This window comes from Hyaena hyaena, unplaced genomic scaffold (genome assembly GCF_003009895.1).
Source record: "Hyaena hyaena isolate Hyena2069 unplaced genomic scaffold, ASM300989v1 scaffold_158, whole genome shotgun sequence".
In the NCBI taxonomy this organism is placed as follows: Eukaryota; Metazoa; Chordata; class Mammalia; order Carnivora; family Hyaenidae; genus Hyaena; species Hyaena hyaena.
In genome coordinates this window covers 1,414,795-1,434,600 of record NW_024080790.1, presented here as the reverse complement: position 1 = coordinate 1,434,600, position 19,806 = coordinate 1,414,795, and the positions used below count along the sequence as shown (strand labels likewise).

The 19,806-nt window shown below is 40.7% G+C and overlaps 1 protein-coding gene and 1 non-coding gene across 4 annotated transcripts; both read left to right on the top strand.

Moving 5' to 3' along the window:
- On the top strand, nt 1–10,305 carry SNRNP27 (small nuclear ribonucleoprotein U4/U6.U5 subunit 27). Of its 3 annotated transcripts, XR_005529720.1 has the most exons (7): nt 3–120; nt 1,135–1,255; nt 2,554–2,666; nt 3,396–3,475; nt 8,602–8,666; nt 9,889–10,058; nt 10,139–10,305. XR_005529720.1 is itself a non-coding variant. In XM_039239554.1 (6 exons), exons 1-6 carry the CDS (start codon nt 87–89, stop codon nt 10,245–10,247), a joined length of 522 nt encoding a protein of 173 aa, XP_039095485.1. In that variant the 5' UTR covers nt 1–86; the 3' UTR covers nt 10,248–10,305. The 3 variants fall into 3 exon arrangements, 2 of the variants coding, with proteins under 2 accessions (XP_039095485.1, XP_039095486.1); XM_039239554.1 differs by lacking the exon at nt 9,889–10,058 and having other exon boundaries at nt 1–120; XM_039239555.1 differs by having other exon boundaries at nt 9,889–10,305.
- LOC120236682 lies at nt 6,592–6,698 on the top strand. The gene has a single exon (XR_005529739.1). It is a non-coding gene; the product is annotated as a U6 spliceosomal RNA (small nuclear RNA).
- Nucleotides 10,306–19,806: the final 9,501 nt, after the last annotated feature.

The following is a 19,806-nucleotide window of genomic DNA, read 5'->3' as shown; positions in this document are numbered from 1 at the left end:
TCGGCGGTGAAGGATCAGCACCCGGCCCTCCCGGAAGTTGTTGTGCAATCGTTTCCGGGGCAGCGTGAGGCGGAGGAAGAGTCCCAATGGGTCGCAGCCGCAGCCGCTCCCCACGGAGGGGTGAGTCCAGAAGGAATTGGGCAGGTCTGGGGCTTGGTCGGAGACGTGTCCTCTCTCCTGTTTCCTCCCCGCCCCCCGAAGTACGAACGCAGCGGAGAGATGGGCCCTTTGCTCCTGAGAAGAGTGAGGGTGGATAGGAAAACGAAGACCTGAACCTTATACTCTTCAGCCCTCCGGTTTGAATGCAGTTCCTCCCCCACCCTCTAAGTTAGAGTTTCGTGGACACCTTGCCAGTCTCCTACAATAACTTGTGACATTTGTGACTGAGGGATTTGAATCAGATCACGATTCCCTTAATTTCTGGGTGGCTTCGTGCAAGTCATCCAACCTGTGTCCGAATTCCCGTAATTGGACATTGGGGGTAATACTACCCATCTTTAAAACCTGACTTGAGAATTAATGTCATATTCCATACCACTCAGCATGTGATAATGCCTGGTTCTTGCATGCTTAATGTTAGTTTCCTTACCAGTTTATATAATAGGAAAATCGATATTTAGGATTTTGTGGCCAAGGAGCTCACCTCCTAATATCTTCTGGCGCCCACACCCATAAATGACGCAGTGGGATGTAAAAACCCAGGACTTCGATCCGTAGATCTAACTTAAACCCTTGAATTCTCCCCTTTCTGGTTAGTTTTATCACCTTCAACTAGTCAAGACTTGATTTTTTAAAAAGTTAATGAGGCCTCCAACCACGTATTTGAGCACTTAAAATGTGCGCGATCCGAATTAAGAAGTGCTTTGAAGTGTAGAATACACTCCCAATTTCCTATTTAATACAAAAATAAATATAATACCTCAGTTTTTAATATTGAGTACATGTCGAAATGATCATATTGGGATATATTCGGTAAAATAACAATGTTAAAATTAATTCTACCTGGTTTTTATTATCATTATTATTATTATTAGTTAGAAATAGCCGGCATTATATTTCTGTTGGACAGCACAACTCTAGGTATATGAAGTAATATTTTGACTCTGCAAAAAGACTTTGTGTGGTTTGTATTAGAGCGCAGGCGGTCCCGGTCCACATCTCGTGAGAGAGAACGCAGGCGCCGAGAACGGTCCCGGTCCCGGGAGAGAGATCGTCGAAGGAGTCGATCTCGATCCCCGCACAGAAGACGCTCCAGGTGAATGCAGAAAATAACCAGAAGTTTTACCACAAGTCCCAAAGAAACTAGTCGCTGCCCTCAATTTTGTTTTTATCACTAATAAGGGATTTACAGTTTCATGAAATGAGAGGAACTTAAGCCCACTTATTTTATTTTTTTAATTTTTATTTATTTCTAGGAGAGAGAGAGACAGCGTGAGCAGGGGAGGGTCAGAGAGAGAGGGAGTCACAGACTCTGAAACAGGCTCCAGGCTCTGAGCTGGCAGTCAGCACAGAGCCCGACGCGGGGCTCGAACCCACGAACCGCGAGATCATGACCCAAGCGAAAGTCGGACGCTTAACCGACTAAGCCACCCAGGTGCCCCTAAGCCCACTTATTTTAAACCCAACATTTCCATTGGTAAAATTGGGTTAATAACACCCTGACCTAGAGTTGCATTAAGGAGTTTATGAGAGGGGCGCCTGGGTTGCTCAGTCGGTTTAACGTCCAACTTCGGCTCAGGTCATGATCTCACGGTTCGTGGGTACCAGCCCCATGTCGGGCTCTGTGCTGACAGCTAGCTCAGAGCCTGGAGCCTGCTTCCGATTCTGTGTCTCCCTCTCTCTCTGACCCTCCCCTGCTCACGCTGTCTGTCTGTCTGTCTCTCTCTCTCTCTCTCTCTCTCTCAGAAATAAACGTTAAAAAAAATTTTTTTTTAAGGCATAAATGAGAAATAGTACATGAAAGACACTAGCATCAGGCTTGGCAGGAGTAATGACGAAATGTGTATATTGTATTTTGGGGGTTTTCTTTCTTAATTTTTTTTAAGTAATCTGTACACCCAACTGAGGTTTGACCTCATAACCCTGAGGTAAAGAGTCACATCCTCCACTGACTGGGCCAGCCAGGGGCCCCTGTTTTGTTTTACTGGTTTTTGGGTGTTAAGAGTTTATTTAAGTATATAACTAGGAATGTGAGATCTTCAAAAAACCTTGGAAATTGACTCTTGATTCTTAGTGTCAGTTGCTGTTTCAGTCAACTTTTTGTGTGTTTGTAATTGTTAGAAACTTAGTTACATTTTTCTGCCTTAAAAAATTTTGTTCAGCCCTCACTGATGATTAAAGCAGTAAACTATATTTTTGGGGTTTGGTTAACAATCACAGGGCCTAGGCAGAACCTTCTTCCTTATTCTGCTATGGGGAATGGACTCCTCATTCTCTGGAGCCTGACTTTTGTTCAGCCTTTACCTTTTAGGAGCTCGTGTATATATCATTGCCAATCAACACAAGTCACCAGGTATATCTCTGCTTCTGACGCCTTTACTTATTCAATATTAGATCCCCAAGACGGCATAGATCCACATCTCCTTCCCCTTCTCGACTGAAAGAAAGAAGAGATGAGGAAAAGAAAGAAACAAAAGAAACAAAGAGCAAAGAACGTCAGATTACTGGTAATGTTACTAGATTAACTGTAGGAAAAGTACAGCCTTGTTTAGAGAACTTTAGTCATAAAATTATAAAAGTATAATTTGGGCACATTTTAATATTAATTTTTATACTGTACATTGCATATGGTTTTGAGCTTTTGTTATCATTTGTACCTTAGTGAGTTCGTAGTTATCAGTGGTACTCCTGAGATAGGAAGGACAGTTAAGACATGAGAATATTCTGTTTTGGAAGTACCTTTAAATCTAGTGTCATCTCTGATATTAAAAATGGTCCTGCCTAAAGACTCTAAGCATGTCCTTTTAAGCAGCCTCTCTGGTGGAGGATGGAGAGCATATTCCTTCCTAGCATCTTAAGTTATATTGTGTCCAAACTGAGGAGGAATTTTTTTCCATTAGACCCAAATCTTTAGCTAATTGTTTTGTGTGTTTTCTGCTGCTGAGGTGGAATGACTATTAACCTGTTGCTCCTAAGTCAAAATGGCATAAAGCAAAGAGTACCCCTTACCTTCTGAAAGTTTGTGATATGTCCCTTTGCTTTTAAGACCTACATTAGTACAGTAATTGCTTTCTTCTTAAAAGTAGAAATCCTCTTCAGATGTCTTATGGCTAGCAAAAATAAGTACTAATGTAGGTCTTTCGTAAAAGCGAAGTGGTGTACCACAAGCGGGAAGGCGGGATACCTGTATAGAAGATGATAGAGTTTAAAAAAATATTTTTCTGTTATTTTTACAGAGGAGGACTTAGAGGGCAAAACAGAGGAAGAAATCGAAATGATGAAGTTAATGGGATTTGCCTCTTTTGACTCCACAAAAGTAAGTAAAACATGCAGCCAGTTAAACATTCTGATATGAATTAATCCATTATGATCATCACATTTTCCTATATTCTTATGCTGTCACTTGTAATGTCTTCCATTGATATGAGTCTTTTCTTTAGAAGACATTAAATATCTGTGTGAAGGGCATTGAGGGCACAAAGAAGGAAGCAGTGAACTGCCATTTCAGATTCAGTGACTGGTAAAAGGATGCTAATGGGATAGTGGCTAGTGGCTATGAATGAAGCTAGAAAGAGGGATTGGGGGGCACCTGGGTGGTTTAGTTGATTAAGTGTCTGACTTCAGTTCCGGTCATGATCTCACAGTGTGTGCATTCAAACCACACATAGAGCTTTCTGCTGTCAGTCAGCATAGAGCCCATTTAGAATCCTCTGTCTTCTTCTCTCTGCCCCTCCCTTGCTTGTTTGCTTGCTCACTCTCTCGATCTTAAAAATAAACATTAAAAAATACCTTTAAAAATGAGGGATAGGAAGCAAATTGTGGAAGGCTTTTGATACTCTTAGCCATGCTAAGGAATTTAGAGTTGATTCTTTAGGTGTTGAGGAGAGGAAGCAATGATTTTTAGGCGGGATTATATGTGTGTTTATTTTTTTTTTTATTATTTTTTAAAAATATTTATTTTTGAGAGAGAGAGACAGAGCATGAGCTGGGGAGGGCCAGAGAGAAAGGGAGACAGAATCTGAAGCAGGTTCCAGGCTCTGAGCTGTCAGCATAAGCCCAACGCGGGGCTCAGACCCATAAACGGTGAGATGACCTGAGCCAAAGTCGGACATCAACCAACTGAGCCACCCAGGCGTCTCTATATGTGTGGTTAGAAAGATGAGCCAAGAGGGGCACCTGGGTGGCTCAGTCGGTTATAAGCATCCAACTCTTAATCTCAGAGTCATGAGCTGAAGACCTGCGTTGGGCTCTGAGCTGGGTGTGAAGCCTACTTTGAAAAAAAGGGGGGGGCGGGGGTGGGGGGAGAAAAGAAAGATGAGCCAAAACAACACGGAGGACAAACGAGAGGCAGCTGGGTTAGACTGGCGGCAGGGAGAACGCTGGTCTTGCAAGTGAAAGATGATGGAGGCGGGAACTGAGGCCAGAATATTGAGGCCCAGTCAGGAGCCAGAAGAGTAGGTGGTGGGAGTAGTGGGAGTGGTAGTGAGTAGTCCATGATGATTCTGAAGGGACAGGCTGAAAGCCTGGGGGATAGGGTTAGCCAAGAAGGGTCCTAGGAAGGGGAAGTGCTATTAAGAATTAAATTCAGCTGTAGAGAAAGATGCCATTGGGTAGCTGCATGCATATCTCCTACCTCGGAAGAGAGGAAGATAGAGAGTGAATGCTATCTAGCCTGATGATAATACTGGAGAGAATAAGGAAGTGAGAGAGGAAAGAGAAGAAGATGAAGAGAGGGATTATAGGGAGGGAGAGGGGAAATGGAGAGAGGATATGGAAAGGAGAGAAGGGATAGAGAGAGAGGGAGCTAGTAAGAATAAACAGGGAGAGGGCTGCCTGGGTGGCTCAGTCGGTTAAGTGTCTGACTCTGGATTTCGGCTCAGGTCATGAGCTCACAATTGGTGAACCTGAGTCGGGTTCTGCACTGACATCATGGAACCTGCGTGGGATTCTCTCTCTCCTCTTTCTCTGTCCCTCCTCCATGCTCTCTCTCAAAATAAATAAATAAACTTAAAAAAAAAAAAAAGTGTAGTCTGTGCTGAAGATGTTTATTTATAAAGGAGAAAATAGGTGGAGCATTTGGGTGGCTCAGTCAGTTAAGCGTCCAACTTCGACTCAGGTCATGATCTCACTGTTCATGGGTCCGAGCCCCACACTGGGCTCTGTGCTGACAGCTCAGAACCTGGATCCTGCTTTGGATTCTGTATCTCCTTCTCTCTCTGCCCCTCTGCTTGCACTCTGTCTCTCTCTTTCTCTCAAAAATAAGCATAGAAAAAATTCTTTTTAAAGGAGAAATAGGTAAGAATTCATAGATGCCATAAAAATTAAGGAGTACCATGAGGACAGATGACATCAGTTGTTCTTTTAAGGACATCTACAAGGATGTTAATTTAGTTTGTATGCAGTTGCCTTTATGGCTGTCCGTTATAAAGTCCACTCATTTGTGTTTTCAGTAATGTGTTACCTTGTGACCTTTCATCATTGGTCTATGGTGGCACCTTTTCATATGCCAACGTGTTCACTTATTTTCTCTTCTATTTTCACATTCTAGAAAGGTTCAAAATTTGGTTATGTTTTTTAATGGATAATTTTCTATTTCAGCATGTAAATGAAAACAGGCTAATAATATACAACTCTGTAAATTGTTTTCAAAAAATCAGTAAGCCTTTAGGAATTGAACTTAATAAATAGGTTAACATCAACCAGTCTTTCTGAGTCATGCCTATTTCCTATTCTTGGGAAGGAAAAATTATACATCTCAAGTAATTTGTTCCCTCCCCTCTCCTCCCACAATATAGTGAAAACAGGAATAGAAAAGTAAGACCAAATATATTCATTTTTAGCTCCACTTCAAATATGTATCTTACCTCTGTGGGCCTTTTGGCTAATGGATAAGAATCCTGTTTGTTTGGTTTTTTTTAACCCTAACCCAGATATCTAGTAAGTGTGCTACACAGAAAGGGTATACTCCCATGAGCAATAATGGGGACAGAGGGAGTTGGAGGTCACATGTATCTATGTGTGCATGTATGTGTGTGTGAGAAATGGCATTAACCAGTGATGTTCATATATTTAATAGTCATTGTCTGAGCACTTGCCAGTACAGTGGCCTAGGATGTGAGAATGCAAACGTGACCCACATCCATATCCCTCCATCAAAAAGCTTTCAGTCTCATAAGGGAAGTAACGTCATGTATATATGCATCACGGAGGGTATTGTGAGAGGAACACAGCTAACATTCTCCGTGAAAGGGTAGAGTGCACTTTCTGGCAGCTGAATCATTTGAATTTGGCCTTGAATGATGGATAAGAACCAGATGGTTGGAGTTCTTGGATGGGTGTTGAGAAGGCAATTCAGGCATGAGGAACAGCAAATGTAAGTTAACTTGGCTAAATCAAAAGACCTATAAAGGAATTATTGAAAAAGATGGTAGAGTGCTCGCTTCGGCAGCACATATACTAAAATTGGAACGATACAGAGAAGATTAGCATGGCCCCTGCGCAAGGATGACACGCAAATTCGTGAAGCGTTCCATATTTTTACTGAGGACTGATGGATGTGGGGGGGAGAGGGGGATGGGCATGGAGGAGGGCACTTTGGGGATGAGCACTGAGTGTTATGTAGAAACTAATTTGACAATAAACTATTTGTAAAAAAAAAAAAAAAAAAGAAAAAGATGGTAGATGCCACATAATAAAGGCCAAGATATAAGTGCCACTTAACAGTAGCATCTGTTATTCTGTATTCTGATCCTTTTTATTTTTTGTTTATGTTTATTTTTTTAATGTTTTATTTACCTTTTTTATTGTTTTTTTAATGTTTTACTTATTTCTGAGAGAGAGAGAGAGAAACAGAGTGAGCAGGGGGGAGAGAGAGACACACAGAATCCGAAGCAGACTCCAGGCTCTGAGCTAGCCATCAGCACAGAGGCTGACATGGGACTCGAACCCATGAACCATGAGATCAGGACCTGAGCTGAAGTTGGACGTGTAACCGACTGAGTCACCCAGGCGCCCCTATTAATGTTTATTTTTTAAAAAGTTGTTTAATGTTTATTGTTGAGAGAGCATGAGTTGCGTGGGGGCAGAGAGAGAGGGGGCAGACACACACACACACACAGAATCCAAAGCAGGCTCCAGGCTCTGAATTGTCAACACAGAACCTGACATGGGGCTCGAATCTTGGGAATGGTGAGATCATGACCTGAGCCAAAGTCAGATGATTACCCAACTGAGCCCATCCAGCCCCACCCCCCCTGATTCTTTTTAAAAATCAAAATTTGGGGGCACCTGTGTGATTCAGTTAGTTGAGCATCTGACTCTTGATTTTGGCTGAGGTCATGATCTTGCTGTTCATGAGTTTGAGCCCCACGTCGGGCTCTGTGCTGATGGCATGGAGCGGGCCTGAGATTCTCTGTCTCCCTCTCTGCCCCTCCCCTGCTCACACTTTCTCTATCTCAAAAATAAAAATAAATTTAAAAAACTTTTAAAAAATAGCAAAATTCCAAGGTTATGCAAGAAATGGGATCTCAATGAATGATGACTGTTCCAGCTGTAATTTGAGAATGCTATGAGCTAAGGTCATAAGTTATATTTTATGTGAATGTGAATTTTTCTAGAGAAAATCTATAACTGGTATTTGGTTTCAAAGAATTCTTTGACCAAAAAGGTTAGGATCGGGGACACCTGGGTTGTTCAGTCAGTTAAACATCTGACTCTTGATTTCTGCTCAGGTCCTGATTTCCTGGTTCTGGCTGACAGTGTGGAGCCTTCTTGGGATATTCTCTCTCTCTCTCTCTCTCTCTCTCTCTCTCTCTCTCTCTCTCTCTTTCCCCTGCCCCCACCTCCCTCCCTGGCCCTCTCCCTCTGTCTTCCCTCCCCGTTTCCTCTGACCCTTTCCCACTTATTCACTCTCTTTCAAAAATAAATAAATATTAGGACTCAGTTAAGCGTCCGACTTCAGCTTAGGTCATGGTCTTGCAGCTTGTGAGTTCAAGCCCCACGTCGGACTCTGCTGACAGCTCAGAGCCTGGAGCCTGCTGCAGATTGTGTTTCCCTCTCTGTCTTTGCCCCTTCCCTGCTCACGAGTGCTTTCCCTCTCTCTCTCTCTCTCTCTCAAAAATAAAATTAAACATTAAAAAAAAAAAGATTAGGACCTGTTACCCTATTTCTCTGCATGCCTTGCACATAATATATATATACCATGAATGTTTGTTGGCTTGAATATTTGGATATGTTGCATTATGTGTAACTATAAAATTGTGAACAGAGTTGTAACACTTGAGAGTTCATGCAATATTATCAGGATTTGAAAATTCTCTCACTGGGCTACCTTATTCATAAATGGATTTTGCCATGTAAGCATATCTATAGGTCCCAGCTCTTTGATCGAAGCACTTAACATATCCTTCCCGTTTTTTATGTTTATTTATTGCTTTTCTCCAGGGGAAAAAGGTGGATGGCTCTGTAAATGCCTATGCCATAAATGTGTCTCAGAAGAGGAAGTACAGGTAAGCTTAGCCCCCATTATTATGTTTGAACTAATGATACAAATCATGTGTTTGGGAAAGAATTTATTTATGGGAGAATCATGTTTGTAGGAAATGTAGCAGTTTCCATGTAGTCCTTTTTTTTTTTTTTTAATTTTTAAAAATGTTTTATTTCTGAGAGAGAGAGAGAGACCGCGTGAGCAGGGGAGGGTCAGAGAGAGAGGGAGACACAGAATCTGAAACAGGCTCCAGGCTCTGAGCTAGCTGTCCGCACAGAGCCCGTCGAGGGGCTCAAACCCATGAACCATGACATGACCTGAGCCGAAGTCGGACTCTTAACCGACAGAGCCACCCAGGCGCCCCTACCATGTAGTCCTTTGTTTTAATATTCTTTGCTTCTATTCTGATGTGTCAAAATAATTTCCAATTTTTAAGTCAACTAATAACTATTATGGAGAAGGATAGTTGGGTTAAATGTTTTAAAGCTCTACATAGTTCTTCAAAACAGCATAATCTCAAGTCTTCAGGCTTTAATTTCATTATAATTATAGATTTAAAATAGATCCATCCTGAGTTATTTACCAAGATTGATTGTGTAAGGATTTCAACTGTAAATATATTTTTCTGTTAAGTATAGACATATTTTATTAGTATCACAGAACAAACCACCAATCCATATGTGAAATCTTACTGAATTCCCAATGAATTGAAAAGTTAAGACATCATCAAACATTGCCTTTCTCTCTGCCTTTACCACAGATAAAAGACTGATGTTCTGATTAATTTAGAATATGAATAATGTGGTCTGAGGATGCTGTGAGTTAAAGTGATGACCAGAATCCTCATCAATGGTCCTTTGTAAAATTATCTTCAAATAGAGTCTTATGAGGAGAACTAATACAATATGCAATTGGATTTACTTGATGGGTACCTATTTTTGAGCTCCTTCATTTCCTAAAACCAGGGGCTTAGTGTTACCTACAAATACAGATTTTTTAAGTCTGTAGAATCTTTCCAAATAATTTGAAAGTATTTTTCCATACTTATATTTTGATTTTAAAGAAACCTGAAAGGCTTTAGATTATTTTGAAAGTGAAATAATATCCTTAATTTGAATTAAATAACTATGAATACTTTTTATCCTAGATTTTGCCATTTTGTAGATGATTTATATTATTATTTTTTATTAGAGGAGTCCAGAATTTTTTTTTAATAAACAATGAGTTTTCTCTTCTCATCATAGGCAGTATATGAATCGAAAAGGCGGATTCAACAGACCTTTGGATTTCATTGCATGAGAACTAAAATGTTAAAGAATGATGTTTTTTCTTCATCTTGCTCAGAAGAGTGGATTTTGTATTTCATATTTAATATTCATAAAAAGCAGGATCATAGTCCTTCCTCCTTATAAAAGTAAGACTATGTTATTTATGATATGTGCATTTCACTTACCCTGACTCAAAAAAAGGAAGGTTAATACTTTTTTCTTTTAGGAAATGTCAGTTGGGGCAATCGGCAACCCCAAGTCTTTGTTCTTATTGTCGTGGGCGCCGTATATGTTTTCTTCTTGGATACCTGTTAGGACTTTTTAAAACAACGTAAAAGTAATTTGGATGTAAGTTTGTCAAATAAAGCAATATTTCTACCCTTTTGTATTTGATAAACATTTTTATTACTAAATAAAATTATCTCCCTACACATTTTTTTCCTACATAGACTTAGATTTCATTAGTAATTTACAAATAAATAGATTTTTTCTATCTTCTATGATTTTTTTCCTCAACTGCTATTTACCCCATTTATTATCTTGCCTCCAATTTTCATTTCCCTCACTTATTTTTTCTCCTTTTCAAAGGCAGTTCGTGCTTATTATATAAGAATTTGTAATGGGGCGCCTGGGTGGCTTAGTCGATTAAGCGTCCGACTTTCGCTTGGGTCATGATCTCGCGGTTCGTGGGTTCGAGCCCCGCGTCGGGCTCTGTGCTGACAGCCAGCTCGGAGCCTGGAGCCTGTTTCAGTCTGTGACTCCCTCTCTCTCTGACCCTCCCCCTGCTCACGCTGTCTCTCTCTCTCCTAGAAATAAATAAAACATAAAAAAAAAAAAAAAAAAAAAAGAATTTGTAAGAAACCAGAAACTAAACAAAAACCGCCTCTAATCTACCCCCAGAAACCATCAGTATTCTGGTGTATGTCTTTCTAGCCTCTCTGGTGTGTATTTATTGATACCACCTATGATATTAGAATTCATATACTCTTCTCTTTGCTAATCTTTTTTCTCACATGTACTGTGAACATTTTTTTTAATATTCTTAGATGTTCTTTAGAAACTTTTAGTAGCTACTTGGTTTTACCATAATTTATTAACCTTTTATTAGCAAACGTTGGCTTCCCTCCCATGATCTGCTGTTTTAATTAAAACTGAGTAGTATCCCTGTCACATATATCTTTTTGTGCTTGTTACATTGTTTCCTCAGGTTCATTTCTGAGACGTGGCTCTGCTGAATGAGATACGGGTGTGTGTGGGGGGTGTGTGCATATGTTTTAAGACTTTTGATAAATGTGTAAAATGCTCTCACCAGTAAAATATGAGCATTCCCATTTCATATATGTGTACCAATATTGGGTGTAATTTTTTTTTAATTTCCAATCTGGTGAGTAAAATAATTGGTTTAATTTGCTCAGTTTCTAAGGATGAACATTTAAAAAATGTGTGGCCATATATATTTTTTGGTGGAATGCTAATTCCAAAACCTGGATCCACTTGTCTTTTGGCAAGCCTTTCTTTTTCTTATCTGAAGGAAGCTGTTTTTATATTGGAGCTAACAGCCACTCCTCATTCTGTTTCATATCTTGCTGATATTTGAGGCTCTGTGGTTAGATTTTATTTTACTTTATTTTGAATAAATACAAACACATGGAACACAATTCAGATAGAACAAAGGGTATATAGTGATGAGCTAATTGTGTATCCTCTCAGAGATAGTCTGTATATACACAAACATATGTGTATATATCTTATTCAAATGTAAGCAAACTCTACACACTTTTGCATCTTGCCTTTTTTTACTTGCTAGTACATCTTAATATAGTTTCTTATCAGGAATATAATACCACCTCTTCTCATTAAGGGCAGGAGATCTAGTTCATTATAGGATGCACTATAATTTAATAGTCCCCACTGATATGGGCATTTTTTTTTTAATCTTTTACTATTTTTTCTAAGTTTATTTATTTTGAGAGAGAGACAAAGAGCACAAGCAAGAGAGGGAGAGAGAATCCCAAGCAGGCTCCACACTGTCAGCACAGAGCCTGACATGAGGCTTGAACTCACGAACTGTGACATCATGACCTGAGCTGAAATTAAGAGTCAGCTCAGTAGAACTACAGTTGGTGGTCAAATTTCAGATGCAATAAGGATTTAAAAATCCAGCTAAAAAGTCTTGTAAAATCATATGAGTAACATGTAAAATCATTCATTTACATATGATAGTGATTATAGAATTAAAATAATGTTTATTGAGAATTTTTAAAAATAGTAAAAGGGGGCACCTGGGTGGCTCAGTTGGTTAAGCCAACTGAACTCAGCTCAGGTCACGATTGCATGGTTTGTGGGTTGAAGCCTCGTGTCGGGCTCTATGCTGACAGCTCAGAGCCTGGAGCCTGCTTCAGATTCTGTATCTCCTTCTCTCTCTCTCCCCCTCCCCTATTTGTGCTCTTTTTCAAAAATTAAACATTAAAAATTTTTTTTTAAAAAATGTATTATGACTACATTGCATAATACAGTGTAGAAAGCACCTTTGTTTATATAATCCTTATAAGATAGAGCAGGTACCATTATCTGTATTTCCCAGATGAGAAAGCTGAGGCTTTCAGACCATGTATTCAGACTATAAAAGCAGAAAGTATTGGCACTTCTACTACATAATGCCTTCAGTGCTTAAATATTGGATGTGTTACAGTAGTTGCACAACTTTTAGTACCCATTGCACAAGTGTCACTGTCCCAGGTGGTTAGATTATTTTGCTTGGAATTTTTGCCAACTGAGCTAAAGAATTACTATCGTACCCCTACTTACCAAAAAGCCATGTATCTCTGAATTATCCATGATTAAGAAGGTTTCTGACCACGTTTGTACACACTTAAGGAAGGAAAACCCAATTGTGGTTTTAATAAGGAAGCTAAAACTTCTGAGATAAAATAATATACCCAAAACTAAATTACAAGTTTTTGGATTCTCATGTTAGTGTGGTGTTAATAGGGATTTGACTTGAGATCCTCAAAGCAGCACTCTTTGTAAAGTATGTGAGGGGCACATGGGTGGTTCAGTTGGTTAAATATTTGAACTCGGCTCAAGTCATGATCTTGCAGTTTGTGAGTTCAAGCCCCACATTGGGCTGCCTGCTGTCAGCACAGAGCCTGCTTCAGATCCTTGGTCTCCCTCTCTCTGCCCCTACCCCACTCACATGTGCACTCTCAAAAATAAATAAACCTTTTTTTTTAATTAAAAAAAAAAAAAGAATGTGAGAATACCCAGTAGGTCAATAGGGGTGTTCTCCATAAGCTAACACCAAGAAATGGAAAAGGAGGACATCTTTGAACATCCAGAGAGAAGACGCCTGTGATCCTAAGGGACGCCCTGGTTTGAAGGAACTTTTATCCATCAGATCATCTGATTCTGTAAGAATAAGAAATAAGGAGCATCTTTGTCTTCCTGTGACAGGGTGCTACCTCTCTGAAACATAAATTGTGCCACATCTTCTATTTCTAAGTATCTAAATATTGGAATTCTCTGGGACTCGATTCCTGGACTCTGCTCCGGGACTCCATTCTCTCCCTTAGGGAGTCTTCAATATGGCTTCAAATGCCTTCCGCCATGGCTCTCAAATTTTTACTTCCAGCCTGGCCATTTTACTGAATTATAGGCTTGTATGTGCACCTAGATTATTAGATACCTCAAGGTTAAGGTTAACTGAATTCTCATTTCCCTGCCCAGCCTTCTCTGAGGCTTCCCCATGTCAGGAAATGGCCTGTCCATTCACTCAGACATTCCATTTGCTCAGACCAAAATCCTTAGCGTCATCTTTGACTCCTCTTTTTCCCGTGCCCTACATCTGGTTCATTAGCAAACTTTTTGGCTCTAATCTCAGTATATATTTTGAATCCAGCCACGTTTTTTCCCCCCTGATTTACTGAGGTATCACTGACATAAAATGTTAAGAAATGTAAGTATACATCACAATGATTTGATAGGCATTGAATCTGACGACTTACTACTTGTACCAACGTAAGCCGTCTCTCTTGCTTGGACTGCTACAATAGACTCCTAACAGGCCTGCCTTCTGCTACCACCTTAGCTTATTTTTATTCTCCACCCAGCAGCAAAAAATGAACCTTTTAAAAAGTGCATCAGGTCACATTGCTCCCGGCTCCAGTGGCTTTCTATCATTTAGAGTAAAGTCCAGTCCTTACTGTAGTGTACAAGCCTATACAGTCTGAACCCTAGCTTCCCACAGCCTCACCCCCTTGCTATTGCCCTTGGCCATGCTGTTAACCTTGCTGTTCCTTGAGTACAAGTGTGAGTCTACCTCAAGAGTCTGCACCTGCTCTTCCTCCTGAAATGTTCCTCTCTGCTCCCCCATCTTTACCCCAATTTGTATTTGTAGCTTCTTTAGGACTCTGCCCCAAATAAGGTCATTCCTGACCACCCCATCCAAAATAGCAACCCCCTTCCCTCTCTGCCTTTTTACTCATCACTCCAAAAAGAGACCCCACACCCAATTAACAGTCACTTTTCAGCACCTGACATTAAACAGGTCTGTTGATTCCTTTCTCAGGAGTTTTGAAACTAACTGAATGGAACAAATCCTGTCTCTCTAAGTGGCTATACTATAAACTCGAACTTGACCACCTTCACCCCCCACCCCAGAAGTCACTAATACACTGTCTCTAAAGATGTGCCTATTGTGGACATTTCATATAAATGGAATCACACAGTGCTCCATTTTATGGAGTGCCTTTTATATCTGTTGTTTTTTTTTTTTTTTCCTTAACAAGGTTTTCAAGGTTCATTCGTATTGTGTGTACTTCATTCCTGCTTATGGTCAAATATTCTGGGAATATACCAAATTTTTATAATTCATCAGCTGAAGAGCATTTGTGTTTCACTTTCTGGCTTTTATAAATAATGATGCTATGACCATTAGTATGTTTTTGTGTGAACATGTTTTCAGTTCTCTGGGGTGTGTCACTAAGAATGGAATTTCTGGGTCAGACACTGTTGGGCTCTTTGAGGCATGACACGGCAGCTGCACTATTTTCCGCTGCCAGCGGCATGTGCGAAGGTTCCAGTTTCCTCACATGCTCTGCCACGTTCCCTTTGCCTTAGAGCACTTCCCACTGCCTGACACAATGTGTTCACTTGTTACAGTCTGGTTCTGACACGGGACCCTGAGCTCTGAGCTCCAGGGCTTTTCTCTTGTTTGCTGCTGTCATCCCGGCACCACACGTGTCAGGTCCCTGGCACCCGGTGAATACTTGCTCAATCCGTGAAAATCAATCAGGAACCTTTTTTTTCTCTTAACCACTTCCTTAGATTTTTATGTTAACCCAAGTAATAAAAGGCCACATTTTTCCTAGAAAAAGTTCAAGTGATGACAAAGCAGAACTTTTAACAGTACCTGTAAGTCCGGGTCCTTTTGTTCAACCTACACTGTGATTCCTTTGCTGTGTATCCTTCCAGACCTTTGTCTATGTGCCTATCTATGTAACAGAGTTGCAAATAAGGAAGATACATAGTTTGGGCTTTTTTTTTTTTACATAAATAATATGCTGTAAGAACATTTTGCAGCTAATTTACTCAACAGCACCTTGGAGGTCTTCCTATGCCAATATATATCTCTACTCTTTTGTAACTGCTACAGTAGTGTTTTGTGTAATGTACCAGCACTGTTTAGCAATTGCCCTGTTTTTAAAGTCACAAATATATGTGGAGTGACTAATTTTTCGAACGCAGAATTTTACAGGCTTTTTTTTTTTTAATGTTTATTCATTTTTGAGAGACAGAGTACTAGCAGGGGAGGGGCAGAGAGAGGAGACACAGAATCTGAAGCAGGCTCCAGGCTCTGAGCTGTTGGCACAGAGCCCGATGCAGGGCTCGAACCCACGAACCATGAGATCATGACCTGAGCTGGAGTCAGATGATTCTGACTGAGCCACCCAGGCACCCCTAAAACAAAATTCATTTTATCGTCATAATGGTTAGGTGTCAAACTCAGTTACAAATAAAGTTTTCTAATTCTCACAATTTGGGAACTTTTTAGAGATTTCGGGATTATAATACAACAGTTGTCTTCCCTGCCACCCTGAGGTAGTCACTTGAAGAGGCAGCCCAGCACCACAATCCCCATAGCATTAAAAAAAAAAATTTTTTTTTTTTTTACATTTATTTATTTTAGGGAGACAGAGAGTGTGAGCAAGGTAGGGACAGACAGAGGAGACACAGAATCTGAAGCAGGCTCCAGGCTGTGAGCTGTCCGCACAGAGCCCTACACGGAGCTCCAACTCATGAACGGTGATAATCATGACCTAGGCTGAAGTCGGAGGCTCAACCGACTGAGCCACCCAGGTGCCCCCACCCCCCGCCAAGCATTTTTAATGGACCTGCCCTTGGCATTGGCATTTACATACTATCCTTTGCCTATCTGGAACATGAGCCCCTCAAAGGAAGTAGGCTGGGTCTTAGCCTTCTACAAGATGCAGTAAAGATTATCTAACAAGTATATTATTATACTGTGTTTTATGCTTCCTCATTTTCAACATTTTCTTCTGTGTTTTATGCTTCCTCATTTTCAACAGTTTCTTTTTCCTTCCCAGTTGTATTAGTTTATCTTGATGGCTGCTTGGAAATGTGAACTATTGTTGGACAGCCTATGCTTATGCATAATTTTTTTAATCTTTGAGATTAAATCTTTGAGAGAGCATGGGGGCAGGGGCGGGAGGGACAGAGAGAGAGAGGGACAGAGGATCTGAAGCCGGCTTTGTGGGCTCTGCGCAGGCAGCAGTGAGCCAGATGTGGGGCTTGACCTGAGCCGAAGTCAGACACTCAACCAACTGAGCCACCCAAGTGCCCCTATGCATAACTTTTTATTTAAAATTCTGGTCATAAAATGTATGTTCAAACGTTCTGGAATTCCCATGTTTTATTTGTGAGTTTGTGCCTCTTGGTTAATGCTTTTGTAATACCTCAGCTCTGGGTACTGAGTGGTCACCACTTATACTTTGTTTTAGGATTTTCACTTCTTTCTTCAAATTTATACTTTTGGGGCACCTGGGTGTCTCAGTTGAGCATCTGACTTCAGCCTAGGTCATGATCTCACAGTTTGTGAGTTTGAGTCCCACATCTAGCTCTGTGCTGACAGCTTATAACCTGGAGCCTGCTTCAGATTCTGTGTGTCTCTTTCTGCCCCTCCCCTGCTCACTCTCTGTCTCTCTGTTTCTGTCTTTCTCTCAAAAATAAACAAAAACAACAACAAATATTTGTACTTTTAGATTATCTTAACTGGGCATTGTTTACATTTATGTAAAATAATTTCTAGAAAAAGTCTTTGTTTTATATTTACTACTTGACTTCCAGTAGATGGCACTAAATCCCCTTGAAATTTATGACACTAATTCCTAATTCCTAGTCGGTGTTATTGACTAATGGATAATTTCTTCCACCATGGCCAGAGAACAGAAAAAGGGTCCATTCTTTCGTCTAATTCTGTGATTGTTATATAACTTTTTTGTTCATAGTTTAAGATAAACCTGGCGGTGGGCACCTGGCAGGCTCAGTTGGTAGAACATGCAAGTCTGAATCTCAGGGTTATAAATTCAAGCCCCACATTGGGTGTAGAGATTACTTAAGGATAAAATCTTAAAAAAAAAAAAAAAAAAAAGATAAACCTGTTGGCATTTATTAATTTACTATTTTGACTCAGATTTCAACTTTTCTTTTCTATATGTGGTTTTCAATCAGGTCAAGTCAAGGGGAAGGATCATGGTATTGAAATAAGACTGGGCTAAAGAGTTGAGGATAAAAGAGAAAAAATACAGAAACATGCTAAATATTCATGATAAAATCACATAGAAAATATAAAAGTATTCAAAATCCAAATTTAAGATAATGAAATCAAAGTGTTTTACTGTTGTGAGTTTTGGTACTTTAGTGGAATTGTATTCATTTCATTATGGTTTTCAAATTTGTTTTTATAAATAATTTGCAGTTAAAAACTACTCATTAAGGGGCTCCTGGGTGGCTTGTTGGTTAAGCATCTGACACGATTTTGGCTCAGGCCATGGTCTCCTGGTCCTGAAATCGACCAAATCCAGGTCCTGTGTGGTCTGTGTGGAGCCTGCTTGGGATCCTATCTTCCCTCTCTCTCTGCCCCTTCCTCACTCATGCTCGTTCTCTCTCTCAAAATAAATAAATAAGCATTTTAAAAAACATATATAATTACCAGTTAAATTTGAATGTCACATAACCAAAAAGAACTCGTAAAAAAATATTTTATCCCCATTCTCCTTTCCAGCTTTTTGTGCTTTCTTGAAAACCTTTATCTTCACTGTGTTTATTAGCTTTCATAAAGAATAAGCTTTTAGAGTCAATTAACCATTAAAACCAGAAAATGTTTCCTATATGTCAGGCATGATTTACTACATTTATTCTACTTGTTAATTCTGTTGAGTTCATTTAATTTTAATGGATTTGTCAAACATTAAAAAAGACACGTTTAAAAATTCCCATCATGCCTATATTTGCATGTTTTTCTTCTCCTCCTCTCCCCCCCCCCCCCCCCCCCCCCCCCCCCCCCCCCCCCCCGCAGTGTTTGAGTGTCAGTGTTCTGTGACTCAGTCTGGAAACCTATTTCTTAACTCTTGTTTTTAGAACAACTTCCGAGAAAGCACTCGTTGGTAGTATGGCCTCTAGGTGAAACAGACCTACGTTCAGGTTCCATCTTTGCCTGAATGGATGACAAGGAAAGCCATTTAGCTTCTCCAGGCCTCGGTTTCCTTGTTTGCAAAATGTCAATAGTTAACCTACTAATGGGTTATATGGAGGATTAGCGATAATGTAGGTGACACATAGTAAACTATCATTTTCATATATTAGCAACAATTAACTTTTTAAAAAAGCTTTATGAAATATGTTCAAGCTTACCAATATATTTCTTTTTAAAGTGGAGATGTTCATATATTAATGTAACTTATGTCGCAAGATAGTTTTCATCTCAAAAATCTTGATGTGCTTAGAGAATAATACTTGAATTTTTTAGTTCTTTTTTCTTTGGGGGGGGGGGGGTAGTCTCCATGCCCAGAGTGGGCTTGATCTCACTACCCTGAGGTCACGAGGCACATGCTTTACTGAGCCAGCCAGACGCCCCAGGTCTGTATTTTTATATTGGTACCACCATTTATAGTCTTGAACGGAGGAAGTTGTTTTTTAATGTTTTCATCCAGAATTAGAAGGGAAGGAAAGACCCTGAACGAGATTTAGGTCAAAGAACCTCGGACTCAGCGCCATTCTGCAGGTACGGGAAGTTTTTGAGCTTTAAAGTCCCCTCGTGTAGGGGAGTGATTATGCCTGCAATTGGGAGTAGAGGTGGGGAGTGCCATTGGAGAGGCGCACAAGACTGTATACAGCCGCCCACGATTCCTCTTTCTAGGGAGAGAAAAAACACTGCGCGGCGAGCATTCAACGCGAGCCAAGCTTTTCAAACCTCAATCCCTACAGCCACGTGGCGCCCGAGGGATCCCCGGGCCCACCAGGTTGCAGACGCCGCTCTCCTATCAGGGGGATTCGCGGCGGGACCCACCACCGCCTAGGTCCAGGGAAGCCTGCAACCTCTGGGACCGTGGTCGCCACACCAAGGGCTACAGCCCGGAACCCGCTCTGGGACAGAGCGCCCCGGAGACGCTTGGTGCCAGCCTTCAACTCTAGGGATCCCCGGAAAGCCCTCGGAACTATTTCCCGGGGACAGGTCCGGGCAACAGGTCCGGTGGGGCCGGGACAGGCTGGACGGAGCCGAACTCCGCGACAGCCGGTGAATCAGCGCCGGCACCCAGGTCAGCCCTCCCCAGCCAATGCCAGACCTGGGGAGGAACAGCTGCGACGCCGATCACG

Excerpts from the sequence above, each read along its gene's own strand:
- SNRNP27 (XM_039239554.1), top strand. The coding sequence starts at position 87 with ATGGGTCGCAGCCGCAGCCGCTCCCCACGGAGGG. Across the intron at positions 3,476-8,601 it reads CCTCTTTTGACTCCACAAAA|GGGAAAAAGGTGGATGGCTC; the intron begins GTAAGTAAAACA and ends GCTTTTCTCCAG. Across the intron at positions 8,667-10,138 it reads TCTCAGAAGAGGAAGTACAG|GAAATGTCAGTTGGGGCAAT; the intron begins GTAAGCTTAGCC and ends TTTTTCTTTTAG.